The sequence below is a fragment of the Chlamydotis macqueenii genome, chromosome 3 (genome assembly GCF_036417535.1).
Source record: "Chlamydotis macqueenii isolate bChlMac1 chromosome 3, bChlMac1.mat, whole genome shotgun sequence".
NCBI lineage: Eukaryota > Metazoa > Chordata > Aves > Otidiformes > Otididae > Chlamydotis > Chlamydotis macqueenii.
This window is the reverse complement of record NC_141558.1, coordinates 109,694,004-109,710,406: the sequence shown is the minus strand read 5'-3', so window position 1 is coordinate 109,710,406 and position 16,403 is coordinate 109,694,004. Positions and strand designations below refer to the sequence as shown.

At 37.1% G+C, this 16,403-nt stretch overlaps 1 protein-coding gene across 4 annotated transcripts in view; it reads right to left on the bottom strand.

Moving 5' to 3' along the window:
- The window catches only part of SCAF8 (SR-related CTD associated factor 8), a 171,319-nt gene that overhangs the window by 145,415 nt on the left and 9,501 nt on the right, over positions 1-16,403 (bottom strand). For all 4 annotated transcript variants that reach the window (XM_086743406.1, XM_086743404.1, XM_086743403.1 and 1 more), the window contains exons 2-3: positions 2,638-2,721; positions 1,307-1,351 (exon numbers count right to left, since the gene is read on the bottom strand). In XM_086743406.1, the coding sequence (XP_086599532.1) occupies positions 1,307-1,351; positions 2,638-2,721 (129 nt within the window). The remainder of the gene's footprint in view (positions 1-1,306; positions 1,352-2,637; positions 2,722-16,403) is intronic.

The window sequence follows — 16,403 nt, the reverse complement described above, 5'->3', positions numbered from 1 at the left end:
CAACTAAAAAGCAGTATTTGGAGGTTGGACAATTCCAGATTAACTCCAGGAAATGAAACTACAAAGTGCTACTGATCAGAGACGGATAGGATGTACACCTCCTCTCATCCTTCTATGTCCAACTGTAGTATTAAACAGTGATCTGAGGATATTGATCCCTTTTCTTAGAGGTGAAAGAAGTCAGAAGCAATGCTCCAAAAGACAACTGCTTGACAAAACACTAGCAGTGATGGTAAAGTATACTACTAGTCTTTACTACCACCATGAAACATATGTATGACACCTTTTCCACACAGGATGGATAGTACCTAAATAATTCATTTATGAACTGTTCTGACATTGTTAAAAACATCAAGCTGAAGCTGAACCCTGTTTACACTGCCCAATCACTGCCAGAAGGCCCTGCAGCATACACTGGGCACCAAGGAAAAAAAGTTGATGAGGAAGACAGGTTACTGACACAGAGCAATCTAGACTGCTTTGTAAAATGGACCACCGAAGAATTGCAACATTAACAGACTAACTTCTCTAGCTTGTTTGTCACAATAAAGAGGCAATTTGATAATAATTTACTCCTATTTACAGCAGGAGAAGAAATTCATTACCAAAATGATCAACTGAACAATCAGGTACAAGGCAGACAAGGAGGAAAGACTCACAAATTGGAATCCATGCATTTCCAACTGGAGCTAAAAATGCAGTTTTACCCAAGAATAATTAACTGTTGCAACAAAACAAAATGCAATAAAATTATTTGTTATTCATAATCTTTAAATTAATACTGCATCTTCCAAAAAAGTAATTACAGTCTAGCCATATAAATATTTTGTTTTAAATTACTAGCAGGAACCATCAACTGAAATGCTACACCTCCTGCTACACAAAAGATGAGGCTGACTGGTCATCCTCCCTTCAGCTTTAAAATCTATGGGAAAACCTGGCAGAAAAGCAAAAGCAACTGTCACTCATCAAACCACTGTCAACTCTTTTGCTGTTAGCTGTTCACAGGGGCTACACTGACAGCCTCTTTTAACATTATATGAATACATACAGAAGTAGTCCTAAGACACTATCCACAGTCATTCAGCTTACAGCATATCAGAACTATAAAATGAGGACAAAGTAATTTGTCTTTCTGCATCAGGGGTTACAATCAGCATTCCCAGAAATGGAATGTGACTGAAAACTGATATAAACTAACATTAATCCATATATGTACCTAAAACTCAATAGTTTTCAATACTCTGTAATCCAAAATAAGGAAATTTTTCTCAGTGCTAACACAAAATACCCATGACTGACTTACCTTTTGAATGAATTTCTCAACACTCTGTACAACGTGCTTGTAGAACTGGAAAATAAAATAATATTTCAATAGAGAAGAAAACCTGAAGATGCATATACTTGTTTAAAAGCCAAAATTAGAAACGTCAGTTGATTAACCAGCAATCCAACAACTACAGCTGAGTATGCTGTCTTCCTTAGAACATTTAACAGCATATAAAAAACCTAATCTAATTTTTTCTTGTCTTCTGAAGGTTTCTTACATTGTATTTTTTTAAATAATGTGCACTTTTTAAATGAGAACTAAGAGCATAATATAATTGGTCCTTCAAAAACATATCGTTATTTTACCGTACACGACTGAAGATACTAGCCTAACGTTACTAAGCATAGCACTTCTCTGTATTTAATTTATTTTGCAAGTGCTCACTTCGATAACGTAAAAACATGAGTACAGGAAGACCTTATAACATCTACTGAATACTTTTTCTTTAAAATTGGCCTGGTTTGTTGTGTTTTTTTTTTTAAAATCTCAAATACCATTGCAATGGCTCCACATCATCTCAACAACTGCTCTTCAAAATTAAATGTCATTGAAACGGTAAGAGTGGAAGCAGGATTTTCAAGCTAAATACACAATAAAACATTTTGGCATAATTTGTTTAATTTACAGAGTAATTTACTACTTGTTTATGTTCAACACAAGTTTTTAGCATTGCCATACTGCAACACGCAGACTTGAATTTACCTAGACTCTTATTTAAGAAAGCCAGTGAATTTCACTCTTCTGTCATCAAATTGCTCTCTCTCCAAATCACACAAAACACCAATATGGATTTCACTACCTGAAAATGTATGTGCATTCTCAGCAGCGGAAGAGCTTTTATCCTATTCTCTTTTTCACCTCTTTGGTCTTCAACTGAGTTTCCATTTCTTTTAATGCTTAACACTAAACAGCATACTTCTTTCCTTCTTCATTTTTCAGTGCTGTTTTCTGCTGCTGCATTGCTCTTTGGCAACTAGTTTTACTTTGTGGCAAGAAAGTTTTTCTTGCCAAAAAAAAAAAAAAAAAAAAAAAAGCAGAAAAATCCCATCTTTCAGATCTGACTGAAACGTCAAGTTGGTATAATTCTTCCTCACGTATGACAACCAGCAAATGAAACTAACACAACAAATTAAGCCTTCTGCTGCACTCCTGAAAATCCCATCACTACCACATTTGATCATAACTTGGAAATTATACACAGAATAAGGGAGGTGGAAAGTTCTAAATCAAATTCTTTAAGCTATTCAGTTATTTTGGCACACATGAGAAATGGAAAAGAAGTCAAAAGAAGTTATCCAATTTCCTACCTTTATAGCCTTGATTGCTGCCTTGGTGATCTGTGTCATTTTAGCTTTAGAAATGGGTGGCTTATAATCATTTAGCGAGTATAACTGCCAAAAAAAAAAAAAAAAAACCTGTTATCAGAAATATATTCAGCAGTTGTAAGCAGTATAAAAATACATTTATTTTTCCACAAGAAAATGCCACTTTTAATTTTCATCAAATTTTGAGTATATATTACACCAGAAAAGGCATCCCCATTTAAGAAAAAACAAAAAGGCCCAATAAAATATAATGCAAGATCCAAAATGCTTAAAAGATAACAGATTTTTCTTTGCAATGGTCACTATATACCTAGTTTTACTAGCACTAAATACAGCAGACACCTGCAGGTAAAGTTACAAAGGAAATACATATGATATGCAAGTACAGTAGCTTTTATTAAGTTTTTCTTTCTACGACAAAAGGATTAATACACTTGACTATCTTTATGGAAGCATAACAGATGCTTAACCAAATACTTACTATACTCATCATCATATGCCTGCTGAATCAAATATTTTTCTTTTCCATTAAATAAAAAAAAAAAAAATCCACAGCCCAGTGAGAATGAGCGTGTACCAATCTTGCCACTTAAAGGAGCACATTTGGAAAAAGTATAGACTTCCTTCATTCACTGCATTAACTCAAGTAATAATAGATCACAATAGATTACAAATACTTAAGCAAAAATCCAGCCGGCTTCTCAATTTTAAATACAGCTTTGTAACTTCATTAATATGTAACCACTAAAACAGCCACAGAACATAGGTAGTTGAGTTTTGGAACAATTTTCTCCCAGTATGCAGTAATAACTGTTATTTTCACTAGTACACACACCTCCTAGCAGAGGTAATCCAGCACGACAGATATTCATCAGAAATTTGCTACATAGTGAGAACTGCGCATGAGCTAACTTCAAAGCTATGACTGCTAAGTGGTAAGCGGAAACAACTCCTTCCTTCACACTGAGTCAGGACTCCATCATCCAAGGCTACTTACTTCCTGTGAAAACCTCCGATTATTCACAATATATGGCTTTGATCAAAATGCTGCTCTTTTCTCCTTCAACCTTGGGAGGTAACAGACAAGGGATTGTCTAGTATTTGCTATTTTGATACATAAAAAGACCAGATACAAAATGCCAAACCAGTTTTAAGGATATTCTTGACTTAACTCACACTGTATTTTTTGTTTACAATGCACGTTTAGAAGCACGTTAGCTCAAAAATAGAGCCCTGATAATAAGAAAGGCCATCCATAGACAATTTTTTATTTCCTCCCTAAAGACAGGAAGAATTGGAGTTTTTCCATAAAATGGTAATTGAAACAGAAAAAAAGCCAAAAGACTCCTCTCCTCTCTTACACACCCTGAGGAATGTAATATATTGAAGTAGACTAATATCCATACAGACATTAACAATATAGAATCATAGAATCATAGAATGGTTAGGGTTGGAAAGGACCTTCAAAGGTCATCTAGTCCAACCCCCTTTAACTTGCTAAGATTCATTCAATTTTTTGCAAATTGCTACCTCAGAAAACAAAATTCAGAATTGTTTTAAACTAAAATGTAACAGTAAACAGGATCACACAGTGGAAAGCATTAGACAATCTTAAATGTAGGTCATGCTTATAATAATTTATCACTCTTAAGCTAACAAGTAGATATTCTTCATCTATACAAGTTTCCAAGAGACAAGGATTTCTTCTCCCTACAAACATGAGATGCTTTTTTCCTATTCTTTCCTGTCAAAAAGTTTCAACTAAAACTTTGTATAGCTGTCAAAAAGTCAAACTGAAAGAAATTGGTTTATCTAAGCAATGTGTCTTCTCAGCCTGAATGAACTTCCATTAAAACAGTGAAATTATTGTCCAGTTCCCAGCTGGACATTCACTTTGAAAACAACTCTTACTACTTCTCACTAATGCTACCTGCTGTTGCACAATATTCTGAATTACTTACGTGCTTCTTATTCAACAAAAAGCAATATGCTTCTATAATTCAAATACATACAAAAATGTTCTTCACTACCACGAGGCAAAGGGAGAAAACAGGCAGAAAATCAGTCTCTCCACTCAGTTTCTTCTCTGTTTAACATTCACAGTTCAGGGTTCAACTTCCAGTTACTCACAGGTGATCTACCAGAATGTGGGTCACTCATCCTGGCTACTGGCTTGGCTGGATGATGTACAACCACCGCTAACCCACTCCTGGGGCCACTACAGTGCCTAAAACATTTTGTTAATATTCAGGTAGTGCCTTAGCAGAGTCAGTTTGGGTATTTCCGGTCAGCACTCTCAAAATCTAAAATACTAGTAAAAGCAATTCACAGATATGTGAGCAAATATGAAATGAGTCCACCTTGTCAATCCAAAAACAGTCCCAGAAGAGACAGGAAAAGTAGCTCCTTCACCTATGACATACACAGATATAAGGAAGCAGAACTGCAAACTTGTGTAGATACACTGGGACCACACCTGACCACTCCATCAGCTTTGAAATGATCAGGAAAACAAAGGGGACGGGGAGGTTCAAAGCATCACGAAAGCTACAACACAGTGCTGGGAAACACGGAAGAGTTGCACACAACTGATTCTGAAGCATCAGCTGTGTGCAGCCAGGTATCTTAGTACCACACACCCAGAATATGCCAAAAACTGACAGGGTTGCATGGGTTGTTAGTAGCATCACATTACTTTATTCCAGGTAGCAGAGAGCCAAATTTAGCATTAAGGACAGATAATTCAAGCTAGAAAAAGAAAAAAGTGAACCAAAAGAAATAGCAAAATTAACAACATACTTCTGTAGAGACAGACTTTTTGGACAACGATATACTTGTTCCAGGTTTTAATAACCATTTAAAGGAAAATACAAATCACAAATTCAGTACCTGGAAGAAGTCAAGGGGAAAAAAACCAAAAAAAAATTCTTCTGAATTATTTTTCCTTAACTGTCTTTAAAAAACTTGTAATCCTATAAATACATTTTGTTTTGAAAAGTATATTCACCTGGAAAAATGGTGATTCAGGTCTGTCAGTGCATGGCAGAAGTGCAAAACAGCAGCACTTGTACAAGGGAAAAAGTGACAGCCCTGTGTAAAATACTTGCAAGTTTGCAACATTTAATGCAACACCTGCTTTTGAAAAAAAATAATATTCAAGTTTTGCTTACAAAATTGAGAAATGATACATTTCTTAAAATTTCTTAACTCAGTCTTTCAGTATTAAACAGAATTTAACTACATAAAACACAGACATCCTCAGCATAGTTTAATCCAAATGAAAGAGAGCCAAACCTCCCCTCTCTTTTCTCTATACAGATATCGAACAGGCACAAACATCCTCCTGAATACCTACTGACAGCACAGATGTTCTTAGCTCTATCTGCAGCAGATTCATACATCACCCTTATTAGTAGTCAACCAGGAATCCCTCTACACTTAGAATCATAAAATGGTTTGGGTCAAAAGGGATCTTTAAAGATGACCTAGCTCAAATCCCCGCCCTCTCATGGGCAGGGAACTCTTCTACTAGATCAGGTCGCTCAAAGCCCCATCCAACCTGACCTTGAACATTTCCAGGGATGGGGCATTCACAACTTCTCTGGGCAACTTCTTCTAGTGTCTCACTACCCTCACCGTAAAGAATTTCTTCCTTATATCTAATCTTAAGCTACTCTCTTTTAAAACCGTTACTCCTTATCCTATCACTATTCGTGTAAGTCCCTTTTAAGTACTGAAAGGCCTCAGTAAGGTCTCCCCAGTCTGAACAACCCCAGCTCTCTCAGCCCTTCTTCACAGAAGAGATACTCCAGCCCTTTGATCATTTTCCTGGTCCTCCTCTGGACCTGCTCCAACAAGTCCATGTCTTTCTTGTGCTGGAGACCCCAGAACTGGAAGCTGTTGTCCAGGTGGGGTCTCACCACAGTGGAGCAAAGAGGGAGAATCACCTCCCTTAATCTGCTGGCCACACTTTTTATGCAGCCTGGGATACGAGTGGCTTTCTGGGCTGCAAGTGCACATTGCCAACTCATGTCTGATTTTTCATCCACCAACATCCCCAAATCCTTCTCCTCAGGGCTGTTCTCAATCCATTCATCACCTGGTCCATACTGATGCTGGTGGTCGCTCTGACCAAGGTGCAGGAGGACCTTGCACTTGTTCCTGCTGAACTTCACACAGCTCACATGGGCCCTCTCCTCAAGCCTGTCAGGGTCCCTCTGGGCAGCATCCCTTCCCTCAATTCTATCAGCTGCACCACTCAACTTGCTGTTATCTGCAAACTTGTTAAGGGAGCACTCAATCCAACTGTCCATGTCATTAATAAAAACATTAAATAATATCACTCCCAATATGGACCCCTGAGGGACGCCGCTGGTTACTGATCTCCATTTGGACATTGAGCCATTCACTGCATCTCTTTGGATGCTGCCATCCAGCCAACTCCTTACCCATCAAACAGTCCACCCATCAAATCCATTTGTTCTTCTGCTAGACTGGCTAGAGAAGCAAGACTTGGTTGCCCCTCTAATAATGAAAACTTAGGGTTTTCATCTAGCATAAACAATTTTTAAGACCGTAAGCATTTAAAGAAATCAGATATTCCTCAAAACTAGTTAAAGCAAAATAACTGCAATTTATTCAGGATTATAAAATAGGAAAATAAAAACTTAAAAATGCATGTACTATTTTTGTTTTTAAAACCTGTCCTTATATTCTGTCTCATTTCTTCCTGCATGCCCTTTTGTACAAATGCTTAGCCAAAACAGTTTGCTGTAATTATTTCCTGATCACGCTTTTGTAAGGCATTCATGCTCATTGTCATAAGATAACTGCTTGCCTTCACATAAAAGTAGCTTTTAAACAAGCTAGGAAAAAAATGGCAATGTGGCTAAATAGTAAAGTAAGGGAAACTATCTGAAGTAAAATGATATTTCAAAAAATCAGAAGTGTTATCCAAAGGAAGAAGTGACCATAAGCTCTAGCTGGTAATGTACCTGTGAAAAATAAAGCAATCAAGTTTGAGAAACAAACAGAAAAAGGCATAAAAATCAGCACAGAACCACAGATCTATTAGAGCGCTCCTCCAGAACAATCAGCACATAAAGAAGGACTCATAGGAGATAAAGCCCTACAGAAAAAGAATAGGATTCCCTTCTCTTTTTAGATCTACACACTGAGGAAAAACTGTGAAGACTTCCCATATTAGAATCCTCCTCAAGGGTGTTTATAATAAGACAAAGAACATGCTCACAATTTGAAAAATAATGAAGTGCTAGAATGGAACTAAAGAATGAAAGACCTAGTAGCTGTGATTTGTAAATACTCACTTAAAACAGTCTCAATGTTGTACCTCTAAGAGACAGGAAAAACAACATTAATTTCTGACAAGGGTTCAAGGGCAGAATTAGGAATAAGTTGATGTTAGGTTCAACGTCTGTACCAGAAAAATTTGTATAAATTATTCAAAAGAAAAAAAATTGTGAGCACACAGACAATTCCATGCAGCTGTTGTAAGGAAAAGCCACATTTCAGTCTACTGTCCTCCTCAAGACTCAATGAGCACACTGAGAAATCACTGATACAATCCACCTGGCCTGCTAGAAGACATTTACCAAAGATCTCTCACAAAAGGCTCCAAAGAAACTAAGCTCTCTTAAACAGGCCCTTGCATGACAAATAACCTGATTAATTACTCCTTAAAGACAGCCAGCAAACAATCTGACTAAACAGTCGTTTTGTTTAAAGTGGAGGGAACTCCCAATAAAAACCCACTTGCCCTGGGGACTTTGTCCGTGCTGTCAGGTATATTCTGGATAGGACAGACACAGACTATCAAAGGCTGTAGAAGAACACCAGTGACACTAACGAGTAATAAAAAGGCAGAAAAATCAAGTAGTGGATGCTGGCTTTGAAGCTGACTATTGCCATTCAGGTAAGGGATCTGCTGGTACATAAGACATTTCTTTGAAGGCATCAACTGAACAGTAAACCAGAAAAATCTCAGCAGCAAATGCAACAAACAGACTTTCAGAACCACAGCATTACTCAAGCAACTGCACTAACCTCCAGGGCACTCTCAAGCTCTCAACCCTTCTGGACTTTCTCCCCTCTAATCTCCAAGGCTGGCATGAAACCATTAGGCATAATAAAACCTATGGAGAAGCTTTTAAGTGAAGAACAAAGGTGGCTAGGACTCTTCAGCCTGCAAACAGGATTACTAAGGGGACGGCAGATGTCAAAACACTCTGAGTAGTGGAGATCAACTGGGAAGGATAGGACTGGAGGAGTGCACCATAACAGATTAGCAGGGACCTAGTGAGAGCCGTGCTGGTGGATGTGGCTCCAGACTGCTTTCCTGGGAGGGCAGCTCTGGCATGCCTCAGAGGGACCTGACTCACTCCTGAACTATTATCACAAACTTGCTAAGTCTGTGCCCAGATACCATAACGAAACACACCCACTCTTCTAAATAACTGTATAAAATACAGTTAGCTATCCGTATGCTAGTATAAAATGCAGCTCTCGGTTTAAAAGAACTTATTCAAATGAAGTTTGAGCTTTATCACATCAGGCAGCTGCATTTTTTTCCATAATAGAAGTACAGTTCATTTAAGAGGGTCAAAAGCAAACCACTGTAATCTTCAAGCAGCAGACAAAATCAGAAGACGTTTCAGAGGTTTTGAAGCATGCTAGTCACATTTACAACACAAGCTGGAAGAAGAAAGCAAAGGAGCAGACACACAAACCATTATGCAAACTTCAAGAAATGTGCTTTACAGCTGAGCTACCACATGATTCTGTGAATTACAAAGAAATTCTCAATCCATTCACTAGCCATTTACCTGCTTTTCTCGATAAGCATCAACTCATATGAAACACTTGCCCACAAAAAACAAAAACTGATCAGTATTTCTTTAGGCGTCTGATCACTATTCATAGATATCCAACCATCAACAAAACTTGTTTTCGCTACTTATTTTCATAAGTTCACAGCTGAAAGCACTTGCATAGTGAAAGTATTTGCATCATTTCTTACCAGAAAAAACAGTGAGTACAGAATATAGCTGTTGAAATCTGAGCGATTGCTGCAGTGAGCACTACAGTTTGGAGTCTTTTTATAATGTACGCTAAGAGAACAAAAATTTCTCGCCAAACACTGCACATCTATGATACACATACATACCAAAATCTAATTCAAAAACCACCTCACACATTGTTGGATCAATTTATTTTTCCCATACATCTAGTGAACCAGAAACTAAAAAGAATATGCTAATCTAAACAAAACAATATTCACCTCCCAGCTATCCTAATATGTAAGGGGGAGAAAGTGTCCCAATATTTGCCCGGAAAAGAGCACTGTTGCAAAGGGCTAAGTATTTACCCAAGAGTCATTCTGACACAAAGGCTCTCCTGAGCAAAGTCGCCACAAGGCAAACACATTTCGGAGAAAGCTGCTTCAGTAAGACCAACTAAATTGAATAAATTGAAAGGCTAAGTCCTCATAAAAAAAAAAACCCCAAACATAAAAATCCATTACAAAATTATATAAAGCTTTGATTTGTACTGTCCATTCTTGAATTACGGTCCATTACTCAGAAAACTAAAGGCGAGACATTCCCTCTCTAAAGCTAGATGGTATTATTACACACAAAATGAACTGAGCAACAGGAAGAAACTGCACGTCTGGTGCTAAAGAAACAAAATTAGTGACTTCCAAAGAATACAAATGTTAAGAAGGAACAAAGACTAAACTTATACAGAATTTGATGGTGGGGGAGGAAGTGTAACACAATCAGAGATAAGTCACAGGGAGTCTGACTGTATGGTAGGAGAAACCATTTCCAAGCTGTTGGCTCAGTTTTTTTAAAAATAAGTGTTAAATAATCAAGTTAGAAAGAACATTAAATGCAGGCTTCCCACATGACATTTTGGAAGCAATTTTATTTTCCTCTGTGAGAAAAAGCATAGCAAAAGTAAAGAGAATGCTTTCACGTTACCACAAAAAGTGCTAGCCATTTTTTCAACTTAGTGCACTCAGTAGTATATATTTGATTGTAACGACAATGAAAATTTAGCGTTCTACCATTTTATTCTACAAAGCCGTGGACAAGACTCTGAATTGCCTACCTCAAGGATTCTAGATGACGGAACATGCTTAGCTCCAAACACATTGCAAACAATACTGGAAACTACAAAATACAAATGAACATTAATTTTCCCAACCTACTCACAGCTAAAGAAAACACCAGATCAATCTGCAGTGAATTTGTGTGGAGGGAAGTTGTTTTACTACTTTCTTTTATGATGATTCCATCCAGCCGTGCCCTATGCACATCACCATTTTGATAATTAGGTGGGGGACAATCAATAAACCTTTGATAGAAGTATGTATGTTTGATTAAACACTGGATATAAATGCAGGAAATCCTTTGAATCTGAATGGCACTTCAGGGACAAAATGAGTCCACAAAGATACACTTATCACCAAATCCTAATCTGTCTCAATGAAAGCAATTCCCAGGGTAATGATCTTGCAAAGTAAGAATCAGACACCAGCCAAATGGCCACGTAAGCCCATTACAGCTTATTAGACAGATAACACTGAAAATCTTCAAGATGATCAAACTAAAAGGTAAAGGTGGATTTTTCTTCTGGTTTTATAAGATTATTTCTAAACCTGTTTTGTTACTGTCTGAATTGTAAAAATAATTTTTGCTATTTTATAAGTTCTTAACTCAACTGCACAGAAATGTAACAGACACACAGAGGGTTAAACTTGCATCACATCTCCAAAACTATCAGTAATTACTCCCCATGTCTCTTTAGTAGGGTGTGTAACAGCTAACCAATTCACCTTGAAATCACACCTCAAAAACCATCCCTATCCAACAGTGCTTCACTCCTCCAACTTAGCCTTGTATCATACCTAAACATTTAGTACCAGGATTGACTGGCACAGCAAGGTGAAAAACCCCAGTGTGGTAGTTTACACAGTTAACCAACTCTATTGTTTAACAGGAATCCAAGTTTGAAAATTCTCAGTGGAGGACTTGAGACACAGAGGCTCCGATGTGCTACATGATCCTGACTCATGCCCGTTCCCCTGGTGAGAGGAAGACCCTCTCACCATACAGGTATCAAATACGCCACATTCCTTTTCCAGTTCCTCCAGAACATGCTGAAATTGCATACACACTCAATTTTTTATTTAACTTCCACTTCCAAAGCCTCACCAAATCTTAAAATGTTCTTGTCAAGCTTCACTCGGTCCTAGTTAGCTCGGCCACACCAAGTGTCAGGAAGAGCAGGAAGTCTGACAACAGTGACCTGGCAACTGTTTCAAGCTCCCTGTCTAATCATCCCTCTGGGCTGAGCACCACACCAAGGAGCAGTCTCTCCTATTTGGACCCCACCAAGAAGTGATGGTTGCTGTCAGGACTGCTTTTCTCTGTTCCTCTCTAGTTCCTTCTTTTAAAATTGTTTTTATTTTTAACACCTTTCTACCTTCTCATAGTAATTTATTTTTATCTCTTCTTTTTTTTTTCTGTTATTTTACCCCTTCCCCCTCCTTGCCTCTCCTCTTTTTTTTGGTGCTAGAGTGTGGTAGAAAAATGCCTTATTTACTGACGCTTACCCCATGTTCAGAGAAAACTAACAGAAACAGCACTCAATAGATTACATTTATGGAAGGCAATATACGCTTGCCGCTTTAGTGATACTTTCTCTGCATACTATTTTAGCCACCAGCAACCCACAGCTCAGTTATTCCCGAGGCAATACTAACTAATCTTTTCCATAAAATCTCTGAATTCCCTCCACACAGGGAATTAAAATTTATTTATTTTTCAAAATACATAAATACTTTAGTAGGCCTAACATCTTCTGGCAAAGGTGCATAGTTTAATCAAAACCTGTGCAAAGAAACTCCTTTTTCTTGATTTGGACCTGTGCTCATTAGTGACACTTGATTTACCTAGCTCCTGCACTGGAAAAAAATAGTGATTTACCTCTTCTGTATCCTCAGTACTACAGACCTCTACCTCATCACCTTCCAATCATCTCAGTTCTAGCCTGTAAAAAGTATTAATATTTAGTAATTTCTCATACAGACCTGTTCCATTCCTTCAACTGTTCTTTCTGCCCTTCTCTGTACATGCACTTCTGCCAACATGGTCTCGTGAGGTGCAAACTGGACTGTACATGATATAAGATAAAGAGGTACTGGCAGTATACTGAGTCTGTTTCTTTCTTAATAATCTCCAATAATTCTGATTGCTATTTTGACTACCGTTGAACTCTGAACGGGCATTTTCACTTCAGTTGCAAGATCTTATTAATTAACAAATGATATCATTTCAGTGCCTATTACTGTCTACATAAAGCAAGAGTTGCCTTTTTATACTATCTCCCCAGCCTGCATTACCACATCTAACTTTATGAAATCACAGGGTGCCACCTAATAGTCAGTACAGCAAAGTTCTACAATCCTTTCCAGCTAGCCCTTCAGTACCAACATCATGAACAACTTAATACCGTCCATAAACTTTTTCCTCATTATGCTACTCTGTTTCCATAGCATTTACAAATACACTGAAATGGCACCGATTCCCAACACAAACCCATTAAGATTCCATCAGGAAAAAATACAATTTATTTCTACACATGAACTTCTCCCCCATCCTCAACATAAGAATGCATAGCATCCATAGCAATTCAACTGCTTTTCAAACTTTTGGGGACAGATCTTCTCAATTATGCTTTGGAAATCCAAGTAATATCAATTGGTTCTTCCCTGTCCACATGCTTCCTAATTGTCTCAAAGAACTCTCATACATACACGACACATTATTTTCTTTCATAAAAGTAACATCATTTTTTCCTGATTTTATCATGTTGACCTGTGTATTGTTTCAAACAAATTCAAATTCTTCTACTACTCAACACCTCCAGCTGACCTCTCTTTTATGTTCTTACGTTGGTTAAAAAAAAAAAAAAAAGCACTCAGTTTTTAGTATCATATCCTAAAACAAGCATTTCTTCCATACCACACTCTCCACTACAGTCAATCAATATTATCTGGAAATAGATGGGAAATTGTCCTCACAGGAATTTTGTATGTATTTGTTGGACAATGGAAAAAGCATAATTTCCTCATGTACCTCCTTAAGAATTAAAAGGTTCCAAATACAACAAGTTACATAGATTTGCTACATAAATGTACATTTAAGTATCATACCCAAGAAAAGACCAGGCCAGCAAATAAAGCCAACTACAGTAACTATTTTGTATTTTCCTCTATCAGATAAAAAAATGTAACGATTTCTACAGCAAAAAGCAATCATACTGAGAGCTAAGAAGCTACGTAAAAGGCAATATTCTAGTGTATATACAAGTTAGGCTCAACAGCATTACTAATACTCCCTTACTCCAACATAGTTTTATAAAAACTAAGTCCTATTTCCAAACTTTAGGGAAAAAAATACAGGTTTCCTCAAAGATTTAATGAGCCATATAATTTATACTTTGGGAATGGGGGGAAAGGCAGAAGATCAGGTTGATGCTGTAGATAAAGCACTGAATTTCTGCTTTGCTTTTTCTCTTTCATTCTGTTACAAAAAGTGGTCTTCAAGAGAAGGATTACTGAAAGTCTGCGAATTCACCAGCGTATTTCAAATTGTGATTGTTCTGTAATGCGAACAATATTTTTATTTTAACTGTAACTCCAAGAGTGCTTGAAAGTTAATTGTATTGTAAATATCTGTAAAAGTGAACTGTATTGCAAATAGCTCTAATTTACATGGCAGTATACTACATGGTGCTAAGCTATGGTCTAAAGCTTCTCAGGTGAAGACCAGGCAGCATGCACGTGGACTACATCCTCTGTGGACGGTCAGTTGCTTATAGAGCAAGTTACTGAATCTCCACAGAAGGCAACGGAATACTACGCTTCTACAAAGCCCAGCACTTAATTCCAAGATCTTTCACCACTCTTACTCAACAGGCAAGAGAGACAGCTGGTTCTCTATCAAAATTCTGAATAAAAAATTAGAACAAAGTATTAACTTTATTAAAATACAGTTGCCTAAGTCATATATCCTTTTTCACACCTCTGGCCACATCTTACAGAAGATGAAAGACATCCAAGACTAATTTTGCCACTAGAAGGCTTGAAAGCTGTGAACACTTCTGGTCTCATGTGATCCAAAGGAACATGAATATCTGTTACACTGTTACAGCAACTAAAGGGAATAAACATCTTGATACTGATACTCTAGGACTCCCACCAATCCCGAGGGATGAAATTATGACCAGAAGCAGTGTCAGGGCTATCAATTACACATATCTCTACTGAAATATTTTTACAGTTTTCTCTGGCTGCTACCAGGACACAACACTAACCAGACATCATATATAATAATAAATGTCTGCAATTTCAATGCGCAAATGACAAAACAAATACTTAGAAGTCAAGTCTAATACATAAAACCTTAACAAATCAGGTTAATTTCTTTCATATTTCAAAAGCATTAAAATAAATCAAATTCAATTGTATATACAGAAATAGTCACTAAGTTGCTTACCAAATATTTATATCACCACACTGCAAAGAATAAGAAAAGAATATTGTCAGTTATTGCTTTAAAAAAAGGATAGAATCAATACATTTCTATCATGCTGCATTTTACACACTCTCCTGAAATTTAATCTCTAGGAAAAGTTACTTAAGTTACATAAACCCAGTACTCTGTGAATAGGATTTTTCCTTGATGCTGACTAGGACCTACCAGTGAGAACTGTTATTTAAACCCAATCAGCACCTTGATGCTCTCTGTGCTGCAGAGAAATGTTAAAATATATACAAAAGATGTGCATGGAGGATGACAAGAACAGCAAATGTGCCATTCTGCATAAGGTTTTTCACTTCAGAGAGAAAACGACAAAAAGTTATTTTCTTTCAGTAATCAACCAAGACAATAAGAGCTGCCAAAATCCAACACTAAAAAAGCACAGGACAAGAGAGTTGCAACAGCAACTATCTTAACACAACTGTTTTCAAACACTTAAAGTGCATGGCATGTGGTTTAAATTAACAAACACAAAATAATAGTCAATACGCTCGATATCCCAGTGTGTCTACCTTTTAGTGTTGCACTTAATTGATTTATAAAAAGTTTCAAAACAATCGAGAACTCTCACAGGAAAAGCTTAGCCCCTATATGACAGTTGTATTATGCACTACTCTTGACTTGTGTTTATGTTTAAAGACAACATCTGAATATTCATCCCAACTGAGGGTATAAGCAATTAACTGAAGTCAGATGCAATGGTAACACAGAAGCCTCTCCAGCCCATCACATTTCATTTCAGCCCATCACATGAAGTCATCAGGTATTACCATCACTGCTTTGCTCAGTTCTTCTCCTACCCTTTTAATTTTGAGGAGCACAACTATGACTTTCAAATTTACTGAACCTGAACAATTTCAGACGGAATGACAAAATCCTATTTTAGTTTTCATATATTTGAGCCAAAAGGCATATTGCAGCCTATTTACAATTTCCTCTAAACCCTCTTCATTACTACTTTCAAAGAAAGCTTCTAAGTTCTGTTGGTGCAGCCTGCTTTGTACAAATAGACTACGAATGTAAAACTGGAATTTAAAGAAACCACTTGGATTCAACTCTAGTGTCCCCAATTGCAGGCAACTATGAAACAGATGTTTAGTTCAGAACAGCCTCTAGAAC